The sequence below is a fragment of the Sorex fumeus genome, unplaced genomic scaffold, assembly GCF_029834395.1.
Source record: "Sorex fumeus unplaced genomic scaffold, SorFum_2.1 ptg000063l, whole genome shotgun sequence".
NCBI classification, from domain to species: domain Eukaryota; kingdom Metazoa; phylum Chordata; class Mammalia; order Eulipotyphla; family Soricidae; genus Sorex; species Sorex fumeus.
Genome location: NW_026606120.1, coordinates 5,856,815 through 5,879,695, shown reverse-complemented (window position 1 = coordinate 5,879,695; position 22,881 = coordinate 5,856,815). Strand labels below are relative to the sequence as shown.

Genomic DNA, 22,881 nt, shown 5'->3' with positions numbered 1-22,881 from the left:
TCGATATGCCAGACACAGTAACAACAAAATCTCCAATGGAGATGTTACTGGGCCCGCTCAAGCAAATCGATGAACAACGGGAGGGCCTTTACCTTTTACCTTTTTATTATTATCATTATTTTAATTTTTAAAAAATGTTTATTAGTGAAACACCATGAGGTACAGTTGTAGACTTACAAATTTTTGTGCTTGGGTTTCAATTATACAATGATCAAATACCCATCCCTCCACCAGTGCCCATTTTCCACCACCACGGATCCCAGTATCCCTCCCACCCCCACCCCCCATCCCACCCTGCCTCTGTGGCAGGCATTCCCCTTTGTTCTCTCTCTCCTTTTGGGTGTTGTGGTTTGCAAAAGAGGCATTGAGTGGCAATCATGTTTGGTCTATGGTCTACTTTCCCTGCTGGTGCGTTTTACACTCCTGCACAGCTGATAGAGCAGCACCTAGAGTCTGTTAGAAGTGCTAAGACAACACCACTGGGAGCCACACCTGAGCACTTCAGGGCGCTCCCTCCCCACAGCCTTCATGTCGAGACGGGAAAATGGCACGCAGCTGGACAGGTCACTTTGTTAGGAGTTTTGGTGTCAGGGAATCGAGAAAAGTTTGCCAAATAGCAGTAAATGCTAAGTCCCATGCTAAAAATGTGAAAGCTGTGTGTGTGGGGGGGGTTTTGTCGTTTGGGTTTGAGGGTCACACCTGAGATATTCTACATTTTGTTTACTGCCTAGGGCAGGAATGAGAGGGGGTAGTAAAGTAGTACTTGCCTTGCACACAACAAACTTGGTTCAGTTCCCAGCACCATATATGGTCCCTCAGCTCCCGTCAAGAGTGATGCCTGAGGGGCTGGAGTGATAGCACAGCTGGTAGAGTGTTTGCCTTGCACGCAGCTGACCCAGGTTCGATTCCCAGCATCCCATATGGTCCCCTGAGCACTGCCAGGGGTAATTCCTGAGTGCATGAGCCAGGAGTAACACCTGTGCATTGCCAGATGTGACCCCCAAAAAAGCAAAAAAAAAAAAGTGATGCCTGAGCACAGAGCCAGGAGTCAGCTCTAAGCACTACGTGGTATGGCCCAAAAGGGAAAAAAGGAATGGGAGAAGTAGAATAGGAATGGTTTATACCATTATGGAATTGATGCACTATGGAAAGGGCCCACAGAGCAATACAAGTTGAAAGAACATTTGATTGTGAAAAGATACCAACCCTTAAAAACAAAGTGCATTTTAGAATGAAGAGAGACTGCAGGACTACTTAGCCTCACTGATAAATAGCTGTGAAATGGATGAGACACCAAGTGTCTTCCCCTACTGCTGAGTAAAAAGGAAAAGTCAAGTCCTAAGTGCTTTGGATTTTTGTGGTTTTGTTTTTGTTTTCAGGTGGGGAGGGAAGTTGTTTTTGTTTTGGGAACCACACCTGGCAATGCTCAGGGGTTACTTCCAACTCTGCACTCAAGAATTAATCCTCTTGGTGCTCAGTGGACTATATGTGATGCTAGGGATCAAACCCGGGTTGGCTGTGTGCAGGGGAAGCATCCTAACTGCTGTACTATGGCATGGGCCTCTTTTGTGGAAAATCTGAAGGGAAACTGCTTGAGAAGTTGGAGAGCAAGTGCAAAAGGCTAGAGTGCACGCTTCATATGCAGAAACCCTGGGTTTGATCTGTAGTACTGAGCACTGAGCAGCCTCTCAGCAATGCTGAGTGTGACATCAAAAAACAACTCAAAAAAAAAAAAAACTCAGAAGGGGCTGGAGTGATAGCACAGCAGGTAGGGCGTTTGCCTTGCACGCGGCCAACCCAGGTTCGATTCCCAGCATCCCATATGGTCCCCCGGGCACTGCCAGGAGTAATTCCTGAGTGCAGAGCCAGGAGTAACCCTTGTGCATCGTCGGGTATGACCCAAAAAGAAAAAAAAAAAAAAAGAATGGTTGAAGTGTGTGTGTGTGTGTGTGTGTGTGTGTGTGAGAGAGAGAGAGAGAGAGAGATCTGGGTTCCATCCCTCCTCACTCCCATTGGCACCACAAATTTAAATTTTTTTTTTTTTTTGCTTTTTGGGTCACACCCGGTGATGCACAGGGGTTACTCCTGGCTCATGGACTCAGGAATTACTCCTGGTGGTACCACGAGATGCTGGGAATCGAACCCGGGTCGGCCGCATGCAAAGCAAACACCCTACTGCCGTGCTATATTGCTCCAGACCCAAATTTAAATTTTTTTAAAAACTTTCATCTGTTTTGAAAGATTCTTGTTGCACAGGTTCTCTACCTCAGAAAAAGAGTGAGATGCAGATAATAGGAATCACCAGTGGAGAGAAAAATGCAGCTAGAACTTTGCATGCTTAGAGGCCAATTCTTTTTTTAAGGGGGTATCTCTACCGAGCAGTGTTCGGGACTTCTGTCAATATGATATGGTGATGTTTGGCGGGTCATATGTGGTGCCAGGAATTGAACTAAAGTCAGCCATGGGCAAGGCAAGCACCTTAACCAGGTACTATCTCTCTCTCCCCATAGAGACCAGATTCAATCATTGACACTGGAAGTAGCTCCTGAGAACCACCTCGTGTAGCCCCCAAGCAAACAAACAAACAAGAAATGCAGGCTATGGGCCAGAGTGACAGTATAGCAGAGAGGACACTTGCCTTGCATTCGGCCGACCCGGGTTCAAAGTCAGCATCCCATATGGTCTCCCAATTCCTCCAGGAGTGATCCTTAAGCATGGAACCTGGAGTAAGCCCTGACCACTGCCAGGTGTGGCCCAAAACCAAAACAATGCAAGCTAAAGAATGGCCCACTATGGGATAGGGACATGGCTCACCAGTAGTACACATCAATAGCAAACCCCTGGCATTAAAAAAAAAAAAAAGGTAATCACTAGGTTGTGACAAGTTCTTGTCCCCTCCATGTTCATTAATATTTCACTTTTATTGTTGAAGGAGGGTTTTTTTTGTGGGGGAGGTTTGGACCACACTCAGCATGCTCAGGGATTACTCTGTCTCTGCACTCAGGAATTGCTCCTGATGGTGCTTGGAGGACCATGTGGGATGCCGGGGATTGAAACTGGGTCGGCCATGTGCAAGGCAAGCTCCTTCCCCACTGTGCTGCCTCACCAGCCCAGGTGTTTCACCTTTAGCATGACCCCTAATAGTGTCTTCAGGTTCACTCTAGGTGTACAAAGCAATAATAACTACTCACCCCTCCCAAAACTGGGCAGAGGATAAATTCAGAGCCATTAGGTAACTTAGATAAGTTAACTCAGTCTTGGAAAATAGAGCTGGTATATTTGGGAAATGTTGCCCTCATGTGGCCAGTCTTGGAAATAATAGCAAAGAAACTTGTTCAAGGGGCCAGAGTGAGAGTATAGCTGGCAACTGCCTTTTAGTGATCAGCCTGGATTTGATCCCTGGTGCCCCACATGGTCCCCAAACCTGCCAGGAGTGATTCCTGAGCACAGAGCTAGGAGTAAGCCCTGAGCACGACCAGGTGTGGCCCTAAAACCAAAGAAAAGAAACATGCCCAAGGTCAGTGTCTTGATCAAACTCAAACTGATTTAATCAGAAAATTTGCTGGGGGCTGGAGCAATAGCACAGCAGTAGGGCGTTTGTCTTGCATGTGGCTGACCCGGGTTCGATCTCCGGCATCCCATATGGTCCCCCGAGCACTGCCAGGAGTAATTCCTGAGTGCAGAGCCAGGAGTAACCCCTGTGCATCGCCAGGTATGACCCAAAAAGCAGGAAAAAAATAAATTGCTGGATCACAGAGAATCATATAACAGGTTTGAAGGTCCTGATGAATGCTAAGAGTTTGAAAACCACTAATTTCATTTTGTGGGGGAGGCCAACCTGGTGATGTTCAGGCCTTACTCTTGGATCTGTGCTCAGGGATCATTTCTGGCAGTTGTAAGAAAAACTTTGGGTGCCAAGGATCAAACTCAGGTTGGCCACATACAAGGCAAATACCTTAACCCCTTAAAACCACAGTGTTTTGATAACTTATACCCTAATATCTCCATTCTATCTCCCTCCCTCTTCACCAAAATGTAGTATACTCCAAGTTTCTGAGTTCGAAGATAAAGGTCAGGGATGCGATTAGTGATGAGTGCTTACATCAAACCAAAGATTTGATCCCTTCCACCAAGCATAGGTGATAACCAGGTATCACAAGGTGAGACCAGTGGACAAATATAACTTATGGTCAAGCATTTGCCTTGCATGTTAAAGCCCTGAGTCTGATTTCTGGTACTGCCAAAAAATAAATTAATAAGCATTGGAACTGAAGAAATAGTACAGGAGTGAAGGCACTTCCCTTGCACAAGGCTGTCATCTGTTTCAGTACCACTTATGATCCCTTGAGTCCTGCCAGAAGTAAGCCCTGAGTACTGCTGGGTGTGGCCCCCAAACAGTTACCAAAAATAAAAGCAGAACTTACCAATGAACATGAAAACAGTAGCTCAGTGAGAGTGCACAGGGCCCAGGTTCGAACCCCAGCAGCACATGGACCCTTAACACGGTGATTGAGCACCAGTGGATGTGACCCAAAAACAATAACAAAGAAACAATAAAAAGTTATGAAGGCCACTACAGTGGAGAGAAAATTGAACAGGAGGAGGAGGTAGTGCTGAGAGGTGGTAAATAGTGTTCTGTATGAAAACCTATCAGTATATATATATTATATAAGACACTCCCTACCCATTTTCCATTATATGTGTGTGTGTGTGTGTGTGTGTGTGTGTGTGTGTGTGTGTGTATGCTTCTCAAAGCTCGGCAAGCTACTGAGAGTATCCTGCCCTCACGGCAGAGCCTAGCAAGTTCCCCATGGCGTATTCAATATGCCAAGAACAGTAACAATAACAGGTCTCATTCCCCTGACCCTGAAAGAGCCTCCAATATGGCAGCATTGGGAAAGACGAGTAAGGAGAGGCTGCTAAAATCTCAGGGTTGGGACGAATGTTATTGGCGCCCGCACGAGTAAATCGATGAACAACGGGATGACAATAACACAGTGATACAGTGATATTATCAGCAGTAGTACAGTAAGTCCCAATGCAAAAACATGTATTTTTAAAAAGTGCCCCCTGGAGAGGCAGGCTGGTAAGTGGGAGGCAAAGGGAGGGAGTGGAGAAAATCTGTGAAGTGGGAACTGGTGAAGGGGTTGGTGTTGAAACAACATATGCCTGAAAGCTAACCCTGAAAAACTTGGGTTTTTTTTTTTTTTTTTTTTTTTTTTGCTTTTTGCGTCACACCTGGCAATGCACAGGGTTTACTCCTGGCTCTGCCCTCAGGAATTAGCCCTAGCGGTGCTCAGGGGACCATATGGGATGCTGGGAATCAAACCCCAAACCCGGGTCGGCCGCATGCAAGGCAAACGCCCTACCCGCTGTGCTATTGCTCCAGCCCCTCCTGAAAAACTTTGTAACTTCACAGTGACATAAAGGAAAAAAAATTTTTTTTTGTTTTTTGCTTGTTGGGTCACACCTGGCGATGCACTGGGATTACTCCTGGCTCTGCACTCAGGAGCTACTCCTGGCGGTGCTCAGGGGACCATATGGGATGCCGGGAATCGAACCCGGGTCGGCCGCGTGCAAGGCAAACGCCCTACCCACTGTGCTATCTCTCCAGCCCCAAGAAAAAAATTTTAATTAAAAAAATTTTTTTAAGTTATCAAGACCAGAGAGATATTTGAATGGAGTGGAGAGATGGGTGAAACTCAAAGTTAACAACTTTTTAAAAACATGGGCCAGGAGCTTTTTTTCTAAGCTCATATTCTCCCTTGAGCACATATTATTCTTTTCTCTGCTTTTTCTCCTTCACATCTTCGAATTTTTCAATAAAAATTATTTTGCTTTTTTAAAATAAATGAGTGGAGGCTGGATAGATGGCATATGGACAATGCAAATTTGATCCCAACACCCCACATGGTCCTCCAAATCCCACCAGGAGTGATCCCTTGAGCACAGAGGCAGGAGTAAGCCCTGAGCACCACCGGATGCGCCCCCCAAGCCCCCCTACAAGGGCCAGGGAAATTAAAGACTATTGTGCATGTTTTACCTTCAGGTGGTTGGGTTTGGTGTCAGCAACACACGGTCCCTCAAGCACCGCTGGGAGTAACACCCAAGCACTGAGGTGGGGCCACCCAAATCTTCCCACCTGCGGCTATATAATAATCGACTTCTCCATGTTCTGGTCTCCCACCCTCCTGTCTCCACAAACATACATTTCATGCACTGGGTCCTCAATAGCTAACCTTAAGAACTACCAAAATAGGGCTAGAGAAATAGTATAGGAATTAAGGTGCAGCTGACCCAGGTTGATTATGGCACCTTAAGTCCCTCAAACAATAATATGAGTGACCCCTGAATACAGGAGTCGAGTAGAACCCCCAGTACACTGAGTAGCCCAAAATCCCACCCTTCCTTCCCTTCACACCTTTTTAGGTTTCTCTGGTTTGGGCTGTACCCAATTGTGCCTCGGGTTTCCTAGTGACTCTGTGCTCAGGAATCACTCCTGGAGGGCTTGGGGAAACATACGGGATGTTAAGGATCAAACCTGTGTTTGCGGCATACAAGGCAAGCGCTTTACCCACAGAACAATTTGGCCCAATTAAGTTTTTATTGCTTTGGTTTGGGGCCACACCTGGCAATGCTACATGGTTAACTCTCAGCTCTGCACTCAGGGATCACCCCCAAGAGTGTGTGGAGACTCTACGGGATGTCAGGGATTGAGCAGTCAGCCACATTCAAGTCAAAGGCCCTACCTGTAGTACTGTTGCCCGGCCCATGGCTTCTTTTTTTTTCTTTCGAGTTTTGGTGTCAGTGTGTGGTGCCAGAAATTATCAAACTTGGACCTTTTGCAGGCAAAGTATGAGCTCCAACCTTTTGAGCTACCTCTCTGGCGCTTTTTCTTAGGGAGTGTGAGGAGTGGGGCACACCTGGCTGTGCTCAGGTTTTACTCCTGTCTCTGCACTCAGAAAATACTTCTGAGTGCTCTGGGGATCCTATAGGATGCTGGGGATTGAACCCGGTTTGCCACCTTACCTATTGCCCTACCTATTAGCAGCGGCTCTCTCCAAGTACACAGATTGCAGGTAGTGGCACTGAATTCAATCCATATCATTTAAGCACAATTGGGTGGGGTTAAAAGAAAAGGAGGGGGGCTGGAGTGATAGCACAGCAGGTATGGCGTTTGCCTTGCACGCAGCCGACCCGGGTTCGATTCCCAGCATCCTATATGGTCCCCCGAGCACCGCCAGGAGTAATTCCTGAGTGCATGAGCCAGGAATAACCCCTGTACATCGCCAGGTGTGACCCAAAAAGAAAAAAAAAAAAAGGACCAGTAAAAGGGGTAAGGCTTTGCACTGAGCCAACCCTGGTTTAACTGCTGTTTCCTGAACATGGCTGAGATCTCTGAGGTTGGGGTGTGACCCACAAAACAGGAAAGGAATGAAAAAAAAAACCCCTAAAGCTAATTTTAAAACTGAGGGGCTGGAGCGATAGCACAGCGGGTAGGGCGTTTATCTTGCACACGGCTGATCCGGGTTCGATTCCCAGCATCTCATATGGTCCCCTGAGCACCGCCAGGAGTGATTCCTGAGTGCATGAGCCAGGAGAAACCCCTGTACATTGCCAGGTGTGACCAAAAAGCAAAAAAAATTTTTTATAAAAATATGTGGGAACTAGGCGGTAGCTAACGGTGGAGAGCCTGACTTGCACATGAGGCATGAAGAGTGGTGTTCAGGGGTCAACTTAGTGATCTTAGCACTGCGGATGGCATGCAGTACAGGCAAGTAAACTTGGCATTGCACATCCCAGGCATATGCTCAACCACTGGAGTTATCCTACATCATCTGGCAGACCTAGAAAATACTTTCTTCAGCAAAATTGCTTTACTGGAAGAGCACTTTCTCCACTGGAATTGTTTTGTTACACACAAGTGGCGTTCAACTTATTCCTGGGATCACTTCTGGTAGATTGGAGGACTCTATGGCTGTGATACCTGTAATTGCTTTTCCTAAGAGGAGTCCCTATCTTTGCCCAGAAACTGCTTCCTGCAACCACTCTTTAAGCCCCTGATTCCAGTCATAACTGCCTCGCTGTCCCATCTGCAGCTGCGATTCAAGGCCAGGCCTCCATCCACTTCACAGGATCTATTTGCACTGCTTTATAAAGAATTTCTGTAGAAATCTCACCTGATCCTACTAAGGCTTGGAGGTAGAACTCAAGGAACCTACAGATTTCTCCAAATATCCAAGTACTTGAAAGTGTGACTGGGTTCAACAGAGAGTCCTAACACAGGAGTTAAATAAGTTGCTTCTCTTTCCACTGTTTATTATTAATGTACAAAATATACAAAACCAAAAGAAAAAGAAAATACTCATCCTCAAATCCATTGTGGTTCTAACCCAAGACCCTGCGCAAACCCCAACCAATCCACTGTTTTCATAGAAAACAACTGATGCCGAAGACATGTAAAGGGGAGGCCTGGGCCTGGGCAGAGCACTCACTGAATCCTCCCAGGGAGCCACCTGCCGGGGACTCAGGGATGCTGGCAGGGCGAGGCGGCTGGAGCCTCATCCTGGGCAGGTTCCGGGTGGGGACAAGGAGCGCGCAAACTCCTAAAGGCAGTGCATGTAGTGTGACTGTCAGGCCCAGCATGCCAGGCTCAAGTTGATGAAAAGCTGCTCTCACAGGTTATGCTTTACAGTTTTCGCAAGGGATCTGCTGGCGAGAGTGGGCCCACACCGCCGGCCTCACTGTGCCAGCTAGGGCTCGCTGGATACAGGTGTGAATGTGCCATCACGGAACCCAGCAGACCCATGACGCAAACGTGGGCATTCTCACAAGGCTGCAGTCTTGCAGTGGGACCCAGAACCAAACGCCTGTGTCAGGGGGTGGGGACGATGTGTTCCAGAACTCAAGTCCAGCCTGATTTGAGTCCTCTCAGTGCAGTGGGACAGACACTATCCCTTTACCATCTCCCCACCCCGCGGGGAGTAAGCATGGCCGGGAGGAGTTCAGAGGTGCAGCTGATCCTGTCGGGGTTCTGTGTGCATGTGGAGGGCCCACATAGGAGAGTCGAGGTGATCTCCACGGTAACCAGCTTTAGGTTCTCAGGCGGAAGGGTAATACTGGAAAGGGGCTGGGGGATACAGGGCAAATCTCCTCAAAAAGTGAAGCCAACTGGGTCTCCTCTTCAGCAGTCCAGGGTACAGAATGTGTTCAGTCTCTCTCCTCCCCAGACTGGAGGAAAATATGTACATCAATGCGCACCAGTGATCAGAAACCCCCCAGGAACCCCACCAGGTGGGAACTGAAGGGCTGGCTCCTCATCAGCTGGGGAAAGGGAAAATGGGCCTCACAGAAGCCATAACAGGGTGGAAGGAGCAAGGCTGCAGTCCACGGGGGTGTGTGTGGGTAGGGTAGGCAGGTGGTCCCTAGGGCAAGGGGGGCCCATTGACACCCGGGTGGTAGAAGGCACAGTTGTTCTCATAGCGGCAGTTGCCCTTCATCATGAAATGTCGGCAAACAGGGCGGTTTGACATGTCTGTGGGAATGATGGTGGAATGGTTAGATAGGAAATGGCTAAGAGGTCAATGCCACCCTCAGACCCCCTCCCCACCTCCCTGTCCATGTCACCCTGAGAATTGCTTTCAGAGAGTGAGTCTTGGGTATTTGAGGGAAAGGCAAAGGTTATGAATTGCGATGCATGCTGGGAATAGGTAGACCTCATGTTCGGCCAGGCACACCCAAAGTTGTGACATTCCCCAGAAACGTGTATGGGACACCAAAAGCCATATGAGGGCAGAGAGCCTCCTCACCTCCTCCATGGCTGTGGCCTCCATCGTGCCCTCGGTGACCCCCTCCGCCGTGGCCAGGGCCATCATGACCACGGTGCTCATGAGGGGGTGGCCCTCGATGGTCGTGGCCTCGGTGACCGGGGACATCATGAGGTCGGTGGCCATGGGGCCCCCCATGTCCAGGGCCTTCATGGGGACGGTGTCCCCCACTTCCACCCATGCTCCCACCAGGGCCTTCATGGGGACGATGTCCACTGCCTCCACCCATGCCACTGCCTGGTCCTTCGTGGGGACGATGTCCACTGCCGCTGCCCATGCCACCTCCGGGACCTTCATGGGGGCGATGTCCCCCACCGCCCCCCATGCCACCGCCAGGGCCTTCATGGGGGCGGTGTCCACCGCCCATGCCACTTCCAGGGCCTTCATGGGGACGATGTCCACTTCCGCTGCTCATGCCCCCACCAGGGCCTTCGTGAGGACGGTGCCCACCTCCAACCATGCCCCCACCAGGGACCCCTCGTCCATTTGGGGGTCCTCCTCCAGAGCGACCTCCTCTGGCCCCTCGAAATGGAGGAGGAGGTGGAGGAGGTTCATTTCCTCCTCGGCCACCACGGCCTCTATGGTACGGTCCAGGACCAGGTCCTGGACCCCCCCGCATAGGGCCACCTCGCATGGGGTCACCTGGGCCATCCCAGAAGGGATCACCCCCACGGGGTGGGGGCGGAGGACCCAGAAGACGTGGACCCACGGGCCCACCAGGGCCTCCATGAGGACCTGTTAAGGGAGAAAAGGGGAGAGAGGGTGTCAGCTACGCATGCGCAGGGTGTGCACTTCCCAACCCACCCTCTCCCCCGCCTTCTGATCAGACCATCCCTGCCACGGATCAGGCACACCTCCCACCTACCTGGCATGGGTCCTCCAGGTCCAGGAGGAAAGTGCTGCATGCCCTTGGGACCCCCAGGGCCTCCTGGCGGGAAACCATTGGCTATTGGGCCGGGGCCTAAAAGTCCATGTGGCACTGTTAATGAAGAAAGAAGCGTCAGTCAGAGAGTTCTGGAAGAATGACATGCTTCTCCGCAGACCATCCTGATAGCCGGGCTGTGTCCAACCAGCCCCCCGCCCTCACCTCAGCCCCCATGTACTGCCATATAGTGGCAGTATCCCTGGATTCGCCCAATTCTGCGTGTAGTTTCCTCCCCCAGACACCAGGACTAGAGCTTGAGGATTACCCAGCATCTGCTTAATCTTGTCTGAGTAGTCTGGCTGTTTCAGCATTTCTTCTGAGGGATGACTATTGGGGCTGCCCTGTGGGGGAAGGCAGCGAGAGCAAGGTTAGCAAGAGTTAAACAGCACCAGGGAGACGGAAAGGGCGTTCAGTGAAGACTGGGGTCCAGAGGACGGAAAGGCATACCATGATGGAGGTTAGGATCTCCTGGACATTGATGCCTCCGCCTCCAGGACCCTGAGGGCTCTTCCCAGCACCCATGCTGCCCATCAGATTGGCTAGGACAGGAGGCAACTTGGAGCCACCCGGGCCATCAGGTGAACCGCCGGCACCACCAGGCTCCAGGTTCTCAACATATGAAGTCTCATCCATGGAACATTCCTGAAAGAAGAAAAGGAGATTCTGACAAAAAGAACGAGGAGACATTCTAACATGAAATATGCTCTAGAATCAGTCCCACCCTCCATCACCACATATCCCACACTTACCTCATCTAGGGGGATGAGTTTTGGGGGTACTGGTTCATAGGGCTCAGGATCAGGCTCATGAGGACTACAGAGACGATAGAGGTGGCAGGAAAAAAGGAATGACAGTAAAATTAGTTGTTCAGATCCTAAATCCCACCTTCTCGTAACCATCTCAACCACCCCAGGGCACATTCCCTCCAAGAGTCCATGCCCCCACGCCCAGGCCTGGGCCCTGTTCTCCTTACCTTTCCTTGTTCAGGAAGAGTTCCTGGAGGATTCCCTTCTCGCGCTCAGCCTGGATATATCGTTCCTGGCTGTTGCTTCCAGGGGTGACAAGAGGTGAGGGCAGGACCAGAGGTCGGGGGCACACCCAGGGCACTTTCTCCTCCATATTATCATGGCTCAGACGCCGGGCAGTCTCAAACGCATGTCGGTCTGACAGGATCTCACGCTTAGCAGCCTCACCAAAGTCCTTGATCTTATTCACATTCACTGCAGTAAGAAACAAGAGGGCAAGGTAAGCACAATCTTTCTCTAGGACAGCCTGCTGGAATTCCACCTAATCAGAAAACCGAATCTCGGACCAGAGACAGCAGAGAGCTGAAACTGCCTGTCTGGAATATACTGACTCTGGTTTGATCCTTGGCACCGCATGGCCCCCTGAACACTAGGTATGTCCCTGGAGCTGTGCGGCAATGTACCTGCTGGGAGGGAGCTTCCTTAGTACTACTTAGAACACCCGCTTCCAACACCCCCTGCCTCTAGAAAGAAAACAATCTCTCACCTCGTTCAGTTTCATCCAGTTCAAAGTAGAAATACTCTCTCAGCTTGCCCTCCTCGGGCCAGGTAACGGTTTTCCTCTTTCTCCCTTTCCGGGTGAGCTGGCTTGGATCTCCGGGACTGTCCACTGGCTTCACATCCAGAGCTCCGGGTTCTAAAGAGGCTGTAAACAGGAGAGGATTCAAAGCAGGCCCTTCCCTGCAGAAAACCCCCCAACCTGAACCTGCTGCTCAATGTACCTGTATCCATGAGCTCTGGGACTTCAACAGGTGGAACTGGGGTCCCCGGACGGTCCGTGTCCATAGCCTCAGAAGGTGGCGCTGGTTCTGGGGAAGAAGGTTTGGCTGTGCTTGGTTCTGTGTTTGTTTTCCCTTCAAATGGACTTGGCTATTGTGAAAAGATAAAGAAGCGATTTAGTGAACAAGAAAGCTCAGGTTAAGGCACAGGCAGTGGCGCGTCGAGGAGGCTCTACAGCAGTTCTGACGAAGAAAATTCTGCCACACCACCGCCTGTACCCGACACACTATTACTAGGAATGCAGCTGAGGGCTGGAGCACATGCTCTGGACAAGCAGTAGGCCTCGATGTCATCCCCAGCACACCAGAACGCCCCTGAGCATGGAGCCTACAGTATCCCTGGAGCCCTGACAGGTGTAGGGAGTCCCCAAACAAAAACACACACCCACAATACTCTGCCCTTCCCAACCACGCTAGACTTCAACTTCACCCTTTATATCTCATTGACACCCAGTGCCCAGGCCCCCACCTTGGCAGCTGTAGGTGATAGAACCTTCTTCTTCTTCTTAATTTTGATGCCAGGAACAGGAGCTGAGTTGAGTGCATCTAGGAAGCCCAGGCCCTCCATAGCTACAAACGAAAAAAACATAAAATGAAATCATCAGACCTTTCCATGAACCCATTCCCACAGACAAAATCTGAGGAGAAGATGGCCCACAGGCCACAGCTTAGGACATAATACACTTAATAGTTGACACTGATGTGTACCACCAGTGGCTCACACTGGCTAGCTGTAGCGTAACACAAACTGCAGCAAAGGCCTCAACATGTTAAGGTGACCAAGAAGCATATGGAATAGACTCAAATCATAAATTCGATTTAGTTTGTATTTGGGGCCACAACCAGCAGAGGTTCATGAACAGGTGGAGTCATCTGAGCTATCTCCTTGTCCATACATAAAAAATTTTATTATTTTTTAGGGGGTGGGAGACTTTGGGTCACAACCGGAGATGCTCAGGGTTGCTCCAGATTCCCCACTCAGAAACTACTCCTGGCCGCACACAGGGGATCATAAGGCTGCCAGGGATCGAAGCCAGGTTGGCTGTGTGCAAGGAAAGTACCCTCCCTGCTGTACTCTCTCTCCAGCCCTCATTCTTCTATTGTTGTTACTTTGATTGTAGTTCTGGAGATCAAATCCAAGACTTCCTATAAGCAAGGCAACTAACTGCTCTACAGCTAAGCCCCATACCCCTCTGTCGTGAGTCAGAGCTTCAGATGGAAGAATTCAGATAATTAATAAAGTCAGTCTGGGTGGACATGACAGAAGACCCTGCCAGCTGAAAGTAACCGTACGGAAGTCCCAAATCATATGCCTTGCCATCTATCTAAAGTTACTTTTTTGGGGTTTGAGTTTTAGGTCATCCCCAGAGGTACTTGGGCAATTCTTGGTTCAGTGCTCAGGGGGCACTCCTGGCTATGTCTGGAGGACCATGTGGTGCTGGGGAGAAATCTGGACCTCCTGTATGCAAAGCATGCACTCCAGCCCACTGAGCGCCCTCTCCAGGCCGGAAAACCCCTTTTTATTCAATGGCTGCTCCTGGCTGTGCTTGCAGGAACAACCACATAGCAAGCGCTTAAACCCGGGCTTCCCATATGCAAGGCTGATTTGCTCCCTGGCAACACGTGGTCAGTCCTCGGAGACTACTAGGGAGCAACCTCTGAGACAGGGGCTGAAGCCATAGTACAGCAGGGAGGGTGCTGGCCTTGCATGCGGCTGACCCAGGTTTGATTTCCAGCAGCCTATATGGTCACCCAAGTCCAGCAGATCCTGAGAACTGCCAGGTACGGCCCCTCACTCCCTGACCCAAACTATGATATAAAGAAATCAAAGAAAAACACTATTCAGGCCAATGAAAACCACTATTTCCAATTCAAAGCAACCCCCATGAGACTCACGCTGTGGCGGGATGATCTTCACTTTGATCTCCTTGGTGGCATTAGGGGTCGTATTGAGCGGCTTGTACTTCTTCTCTGCAGGTGGAGCAGTCTCTCCTGGAGCAGCTGCAGAGCTGTCGGAAGAGGAACTGTTACCACCGCCAACTCCTCCCTCCCTCCCCGTTCTGTCTGAAGTCATAGGCCTCATAATCAAGAGTACGGCGCCTACCTCTGACGCTTCAGGGGGATGGGTTTAAGGTTGTACTTGTCAGAAACAACCACTGCACTGGCGTTCTTCTTCACAGGCACCAAAGATGGGGTCTCCAGCTCGAGTCCTAGGAGATGACACAACCAACCGCGGTCATTCCCTTTCTGCTCCCACCATCTGTCCACCACAGTGTCCCCTCAGTCGCATTCTTCTCCCCTGATGGCTCTCTTTTCACAGGTTCCCATCTATCAGGAATTCAATCCCAGTCACAGAACCAGACCCTCCAGAGGCAGCCAACAGCCTTACCAGTGGAACGGAACTTGGCATGACTAGGAGCTGTGGTTCGAAGTGACTTGGGCTTCTCTTTCTTCTTCTCTGGAGCCTCCTCAGCCCGGGTCTCAGGTTTCACTTCAGTCAAAGGTTTCTCAGGAGGGGTGGTTCGACTCTTTCCCTCCTCCTTACGCTTTTTCTTATCTTTCTCTGTTGTGAAAGAAAATAAATATTTATTTATAAATATTTATTAAAATCCTTTTTATAAATAAAGGATTTTGTTGAATCATAAAGACTATCAGCCTGAGCTCCAGCAATCTGGGTGGATTTCTCAGGATAAAGAACCCAGTGCTTACCAGCAGGCTGGGTGCTGCTCTGGGAGCGGATGACTGCCATCCAATCACTGACAAGGACTGAGGCCAACTTCCGGAGTTCTGCGGTGACAGAAAGGGGGAAACATTGTAGCATTACTATTCTCCAAACTGAAAACAGAGAAGTCTGAAAAGATGATACTGTAAACATGTGTGATGGAGAAAATAACAGAGGGCTTTTTTGTGGGTTTGAGGGCCACACCCAGCAGTGCTGGGGGTTTGAGGAACTGAATCCTATAGGGCACGCACCTGAGGCCCGGTACTATGCCTCTGGATAAGGAACACAGGTTTAAGAAGAAAATGACACCACAATTTGGGGGTAGGACATGGGAAGCTTTGGACATTCCTAGTACTGCTCAGGGGACCAAGCATTGGGACTGAATCCAGGGCTCATGCAAAAGCCTGCTGAGCTCTCTCCTCAATCCGAGACCACTTCCTTAACAATGGACACGAAATTCAGATAAACTTCAACCTGGAGCATCACACTAGGCAGTAAAATGAATATTTGAGGGAAGAGGGGATGCCCGGCAGTGCTCAGGACTTACTCTTAGCTCTGTACTCCTGGTGGGGTTGGGGGACCCTGGGGGTTCTGGGAAATCTGGGTTGACCACAGGCAAGAATAGTACCCTACTATACCATTTCTCCAGCCTCTGAACTAACCTTTATATAGGGTATACTGCACAAATTACTTTCCAGACATGAAAATCAGGAGTTGAGTCACAAAATTAGAAGGTGACAGAATACACCCAGTGCCTACAGTCTTACCCTATTTAGACACTAAAGTTTGCAGGAGGCAGGGAAGATTTAAGTATTTGACACTAGATTTATTCCTATTATTGCTACTTCCATGGCAAGACTCTTCTTTTGATGGGTCCAGCAATGTTGGTTAAGAGAAACTGGTAGAGGTTTGTTTCTCATGACTATAGCTTAATTTTTTGGGGGGAGCGTGGGGGGCATATCCAGCAGTGCTCGAGGATTACTCTTGTCTCTGTGTTAAAGAATCATTCTGGCCATGTTCATTGAACAATATGAAATGCTGGGATCGAGCCCAAGTCAGCTGTGTGCAAGACAAGTGCCCTTACTGCCGTGCTCTCTTACTGGTCCCTCATGATTGTAGCTTACTTCTAATAAATTTTCTTTTGGGCTACTAAATTCTTTACAGAAAGAGTAGTATTGTTTTTTGTTTTTTTTTTTGAGGGACCGTGGTTTTTTTTTTTTGCCACAGACTGGCAGTGCTCAGGGTTACTCCTGGCTTTGCATTTAGGGATCACTCTTGGTGCGCTCTGTGGATCATACAGGATGCCAGAGATCGAACCCGGATCAGCTCTGAGCAAGGGAAATGCCCAGCTGCTGTATTATTGCTCCAGCCACCCAGGCTGTGTCCAAGCACGAACTCTATGGCCCTTGCCAGCAGTTCCAAAGCCACATATGTATCTCACAAAACGATGCTGTCGAAGCTATGATATATTCCACGGTCAGGATTCTGCCCATGGCCTAAAGGAAGGTGTTTATTGGTAGAGCTTGAATATGCACTGTCACAAGATAAGACAGTAAAGGTCCAGAAGACACTATATTTATTTAGAAAACCAGAAGTAAATATGAGCCCCTTTAGGATGATACTTTTCACTCCCGTCCCCTAGCAAGAAAAATTAAGATATGATCCCCAGCATCTAATATAGACCCCCAAGCACCACCAGAATAATCCCTAAGCACTGCTGGGTGTGGCCCAAACACCAACAAAGAGAGAAACAGGAAGGAAGGAAGCAAAGCAAAGCAGGGGCTGGAGTGATAGTATAGCAGTCAGGGCGCTTGCTTTGCAAGCAGCCAACCCAGGCCGATCCCCCCACATCACAGATGATCCCTGAGTACTGCCAATAATGATGTCTAAGTGCAGAGCCAGGAGTAAGTCCTAAACACCACTGGGTACGAACCAAAACAAAAAGGAAGAATGATTAACAATCAAAGGATGGGGAGACAAGAGACAATTAAGTGGAAGAACTGGCGAAGGCCCAGACAGAGAGGAAGAACTGGCTTCTACCTTCATCTTCACTTGACTTGCTCAGCTGCTTCACTAGTTTGGCTGTGTTGTTCTATGAGAGAGACGGAAACAAGAGAGTGATCAAAATGCCAGGAGGAAAATAAGAGTCACTCAGAGAAAACCATCCCAAACTATTGTCCTCTAATAGCAACTAACACTAATAAAGCAATCTACCTGCAAAGTCTTTGTAGCCATATTCCTACTAAATCCTATATCCATCCAGCTGAATATATAATTATTTCCATCTTATAGATGACCTGAGGCTCAGATATGACCTGAACCACGCCACACACATATTAAAAGATCAATTTAAACCAAGGGACTTGAAATCACTTTTTGTCCTACTATTCTGACAGTCCCAAGAATGCAGCCACGTCAGAGTTCGTAGGACTACTGCAAGTGAGATTAAACCAAAAAGAGTAACAGGAATCTAATACTCAAGGTACCTGCTTGAGATGGTCCACGGTGAGGGGCAGGTGCTGCAGGGTCAGTAGGATTTGCTGCAAGAGGGGAATGTTGTTGGTCGTCTTTGAGTATGTCAGCCAATTATTGAGAAGCTTATAGCCACCAACATCAATAAATCTGCAAACAAGTAGGAGAATCTGTAAGGCCATCCCTGACTTTGGAGATTCCATACCCCACACTAAAGTCACCCCCCACTCCCACAAAGAACTCAAGCAACCCATGCTTGATCATGCCCCAAGCCCTCTTTAACTACACATTCCCATTCTAGTTAGCCAGTCCCCACTTACTTGATCAATATTTCTGGTGAACGAGTCTGCAGGAGAATGTTCAAGTAAGTACATCGACTCACCATCTTTCGTGCTTCTTTCATTAGACTAGAAGAAATGTGTTGAAGTATTAGTGACAGAAATAGAGTTAAGTGCCTTTTCCCAATAGAGTTGAATCTGTTGGAACACCTAGGATTCCCTGATGATTTGGTACTCTGCTAAAGAATGGGTGACATATGCCTCTAGGAGGATAAAAGGAATCTAGAGTGAAAAAGAAATCCATGGGAAGATGGAAGACAACTTAAGCAACACAGACTAATCTGAGCAGGTGAGTATCTGTTGTCCTCCACATCAGACAGATTGGCTCTGCATCCAGGTGAGGAGTCAGCCCTTAACAATCACCCCTCCCTATTCAGGATTAGTCTCATCATTCCTTTCTCCTGGGAAACTGTCCGAACTTCTTAAGAAAATGATAATTTTGATATCCAGAACACAACCGAAAGGAATCAAGAATCATGACAATGGCTCCTTAACGTGTGACTTCCGTGGGGCTCGGATCTCCAAACAGTCAGATTCCAATATGGTTTGGGATCTTTTCCTATCATTTTCTAAAATGACTGGATTTAAGTTCAATCTCACTATTCTTTTCTAGAACACTAATTTTGTTTGGGTATAGCCATATCACAAAAAACAAACAAACAAACAAACAATTCTCAGTTAATCCAAAGAGGGAAGACTCACCTGAAGATCTTGGAAATCCCATCCACACTCTTGACTTCCCCATCTCGGTTAAGGAAGCTATCCAAGCCCTTGAGCAGCTCTTTGGGGTCTATGGGACCCGAACCCATGATGGAGTTTTCTAAGAGAAGAAAACAAACCAAGAGAATAAATGGGTGGCAAGGACAGTCCCATTTTGCCCCTAATAAACTCCATTTTTACAGTTGACAAAATGTATTTCACTTGCATTCAACTACACCATTTTTCTAAGAAAACAAGAAATGAACAGCAGACTTTTGTCACCACTGAGAAAATAGCCCTGGCGAGCTAAGCATGCACGTTCAGACAGAAGGGGCAGACTAGCCTGTACGCACGCCATCACTCCCACCCCGTTATATCCATCCTGGGACAGACCACTTCACTAGACTCTACTAGAGACTCGTATTCCCATAACAAAATGCCCAGTTCTCCAAGAAAGTTTCACCATTTTAGGTCTTGCATCTCCTTAGTTGGTATAGTTGGCTTAAAAAAAAAAAAAACACTAAACCAAAAACAGCTTGAGTTAAAAGGCAACTTAACTCCTTTATACTTTTACAGTCAATTATAAGCAAGTGACGTTCCTCTTGCTTCACTCAACAACTACCTAAAAGTAATAGGTAATAAAAACAAAACCTGAAAACAGAAACGTCCAAGTCAGTGTTATCTCCTAGAAATGGAGAGCAATGTGAAAAAGGAAAATCAAATCAGGGACTTCTAATCCTTGATCTTATTAACCAAACACTACACGTTTTTATTTCAAAGTTAAGGGCAAGACTGGTTTGTGGTTCCAAAAGTAAAGCTGAGAATGGTTCCTCACCCCCAGCTCACAGCCTGAAACTACAGTACCAAAAGAAATGGAACCAGCCAGAAGCTGAGAAAATGCTATTAAATTTTAAGTAGATACTTAAAGATAGGAGTCAATTAAAAGCTAAACCGGTATCATAGGACAGAAAATAGTGACGCGTTTTCTAAACCAATACCCAAATTCCAAAAAACAGTAGTATGGAAATCAGTGGAAGACCAATTAGCACCTGTATCCACATTGCTTCTAAATACTGGGGTTGGCTTCTGAGACCCAAAACAGCAAAACCAGCTCAGTGCTGTCTGCCTTTCAGACATATAAACTGCTAAATAGGCAGCCAGGAGACCAAAAAAAAAAAAAAAAAAAACAAAAAACCTCACTTCTAGTACAGGTAATAGAATCCCAGCCGAAAGATGGGGAAAAAAAATCAGTTTTACAAAGATAACCTACTATGTGAGAAGCGATCAGGATTGTCATAAACTGTCTGTCTCCCCCCCCCCCCCCCCAATGGCCTAGACTAACCAAAAGTCAATGAATTTCTAAATAGAGAGTTTAATAACCAAGACAGTCACAGGTAGCCTAACCACCTCTGGGCAGAGTGTATGGCTCAAGTCAAGTTCAGAGTGAGTTGTGGTGGGCAAATCTGAGTTAGCTTTGTTGCAGCTGCCCTGGAACCTCCTTAGGGACAAATAGGATGGAAGGTCAGAGGGAAAAAAGTAGAATCTAGGTGAGTTGAGAAGTCCATAGTGTCAAATCAACTGACATGTAGAGATTCTTACTGAGACATGGGGAAAAAGGAATTTTTTCACTAAGACTATAAATCCAAATACAAAATCATCAGCAACCAAAATAAAAAAAAGTTGACAGAAAGCCTTCAATTAAAGTCATATCACTTCAGATCAAGGCCCCCTAAATAAAACTAATGAGTCAGACTCAGAATGACCAGCTAAGGGTCTGCCTGCCCTCAGCTACCTTTGCAAACGAAGTCACCTGCACTCCAAATGTTCCTTTCCTTAAGAGGGTGGGAGACAAAAAATAACCATCTTTAGAAAGAGGCTAATGAGGACATAGCCAAGTTATTTTCAAGTGCATTCTGCTAGGAATGGAACCCAGGAAATTTTCAATTTCTATTTATACAAGCAATGATAAAATTTGTCAAGGGAAGCTAAGAGACAAAGCAGAAATATTACTCATCTTCAACTATTATAGTTTAGAAATAATTATAATTAAGAAAATTTAAATGTCAGACAAGCACCATCTGGTGTGATTTTTTTTCATGATGGCTTTCCTCCAGACAATTTTCCATTTAAAATCAAGAACCCCAAGACTCTTACAACCTGATTTCCTTTCAATTAAGTTTTGAAAGAAATTCCAAGGCACTCAAGTGGAAAGGAATAGAGGTCAAGTTCACAGGAGCAAACTGTAATGACCTGGGGAGGAGCCGTGGCCAAGTGTCATACATTACCTACTTATACCTGGAGCCTGGAAGGAAAGCCTCAGGAAGCTTTCTGGAACCAAATATAATCCAGGGCATGATATATTTTAATGCTCTTGAAAGCAGGACATACCAAGGAAAAGCAATCCCTGGCCTAATCTACCTTATTCTAAACTGTGCTTTCCTTATAGAGACTGTTGCAGGCAGATCCGTGTATTAATGAAAAAAGGTACTGGGGAACTTTCTCCCCTTATCACGTAATAGTAGCCCTTAAGTGACAGATTCCTGCCTCCAAAATGAGTTTTATTTCCAGCTAATTAAATGCAGTGAAAAACACTTAGCTTGAGTCAAGTTATTTAGTCTATACCTAGCACCCAAACCAAACGTTTAGGATAAAAAGTCTATACAAGGGCTCCTTAAAATTAACCGCAACACTTTTACTAAAGGAGGAAGTTCAAGTTCACCTTCACGTAAAGGCAAACTTCCTGAAACAAATATTTTTTACTTAACTCCATATATCCCTTTCCTTTCTTTGGTGTTTGAGGCATTTCCTTGATGTGACTCAGTAGTGGACTGAATTCTGTCTCAAGTGACCCACAAGATTGTATACCTCTTTCCTTAGTACCTGTATTTTGAAAAGCTGGTACAATTTTCCCAAAAGCTTATAATGCCTAGTAATAATGTAAAATTATTCTCCCTTTCCCCCTAACAGCAAAGGATCTCAGAATAGTGCTCTGGTCAAACTACAAGGATCAGGTCTCCGATGTTCTCTGGATGGATCTGGTTTCCCTAGAAGACTGTTTCCCATGTCCCATGTTTAGGAAGATCTTCTTTTAATAATCTCCTGCTCACTAGAGATCAGGAATCTGAGTGGGTAGAATGTTCAGCTCCCACAGGAGGTATGCTGTAGACATGGCAAACTGCTTGAAAGATAAAAAACTTGTGGTCAATAGTCACGTGGAAGAGGCCCTCCCATCCACTCCAGAAATTGAATTTGAGAACCCATACCCAGTAGAAAATTTCATCACCACAGGACAGTCGTACGAAATGGGCTGCGAATTCTGCCTAGGATCTCCAAGCTTCAGGAAAGGACTTTGAGAAAAATGAAAAGTATAGAGGCTGATAAAGATTTGACTTTGAAAAGGTTGGAAGAAAGGGACAGGACCCCCAAACCCCCCTCAGATAGGGCATGGCTTCCAAACATGCACCAGCTGCTACAGTACTGCACAAGTTGAAAAATGAAGAGCACATTATTTTTCCCTTAACGTATTTAAGGAGTTCTTTTTTTAGAAGATAAGGAAAAAAAGGAATTCAAAACGGTGTCCCTTTGGATAAAAGAAATGAAGGTTGTGAAATGTTATACCAGAAAGGTTTTGCTTACCAGAAACCGTAGCTTGATTCCCCCTGCCTTGAGTTTACAACTGCCGCCTCCTTTCCTAAAGATTCACTTCTCATCCCAGTACCAATGTACAGGAGCTAAGCAACTGGAGAACGTGATACAGCACTGAACACAAAGCGTTTATCCCCAGCCCAGAGGTGGGAATCAGGGTGACTTAGAAGAAAAACACTAAAATATTCACCCTGGTCCAGATTCTCATTATACAAAGTGAACAAACGCAGGAAGCCCCGGGGGCTGGATCCTGAGAACTGACACATTTTGGTGTCCTTAGACCCCCCATTATCTACTATCCTTCCACACAAGTTCTAGGGTCTGCCCAGTTATCACCCAACACACATATACATATAACACTCACACACACACACACACACACGCCCCATCCCAAAGCCTCCCGATCTTAAATAGTTGATTTAACTGACTTCCCCGCCCGGGCAACTGAA

The 22,881-nt window shown here is 47.3% G+C and overlaps 1 protein-coding gene across 3 annotated transcripts in view; it reads right to left on the bottom strand.

Moving 5' to 3' along the window:
• Positions 1-8,289: 8,289 nt before the first annotated feature.
• The window catches only part of PPP1R10 (protein phosphatase 1 regulatory subunit 10), an 18,370-nt gene continuing 3,778 nt past the window's right edge, over positions 8,290-22,881 (bottom strand). For all 3 annotated transcript variants that reach the window (XM_056127672.1, XM_056127671.1, XM_056127670.1), the window contains exons 3-20: positions 18,791-18,908; positions 18,071-18,157; positions 17,765-17,900; positions 17,319-17,370; positions 15,266-15,343; positions 14,946-15,119; positions 14,661-14,766; positions 14,453-14,565; positions 13,026-13,126; positions 12,500-12,647; positions 12,265-12,423; positions 11,726-11,972; positions 11,502-11,565; positions 11,200-11,394; positions 11,018-11,093; positions 10,693-10,806; positions 9,810-10,562; positions 8,290-9,535 (exon numbers count right to left, since the gene is read on the bottom strand). In XM_056127672.1, the coding sequence (XP_055983647.1) occupies positions 9,426-9,535; positions 9,810-10,562; positions 10,693-10,806; positions 11,018-11,093; positions 11,200-11,394; positions 11,502-11,565; positions 11,726-11,972; positions 12,265-12,423; positions 12,500-12,647; positions 13,026-13,126; positions 14,453-14,565; positions 14,661-14,766; positions 14,946-15,119; positions 15,266-15,343; positions 17,319-17,370; positions 17,765-17,900; positions 18,071-18,157; positions 18,791-18,897 (2,820 nt within the window). In that variant the 5' untranslated portion in view covers positions 18,898-18,908 and the 3' untranslated portion in view covers positions 8,290-9,425. The remainder of the gene's footprint in view (positions 9,536-9,809; positions 10,563-10,692; positions 10,807-11,017; positions 11,094-11,199; positions 11,395-11,501; positions 11,566-11,725; positions 11,973-12,264; positions 12,424-12,499; positions 12,648-13,025; positions 13,127-14,452; positions 14,566-14,660; positions 14,767-14,945; positions 15,120-15,265; positions 15,344-17,318; positions 17,371-17,764; positions 17,901-18,070; positions 18,158-18,790; positions 18,909-22,881) is intronic.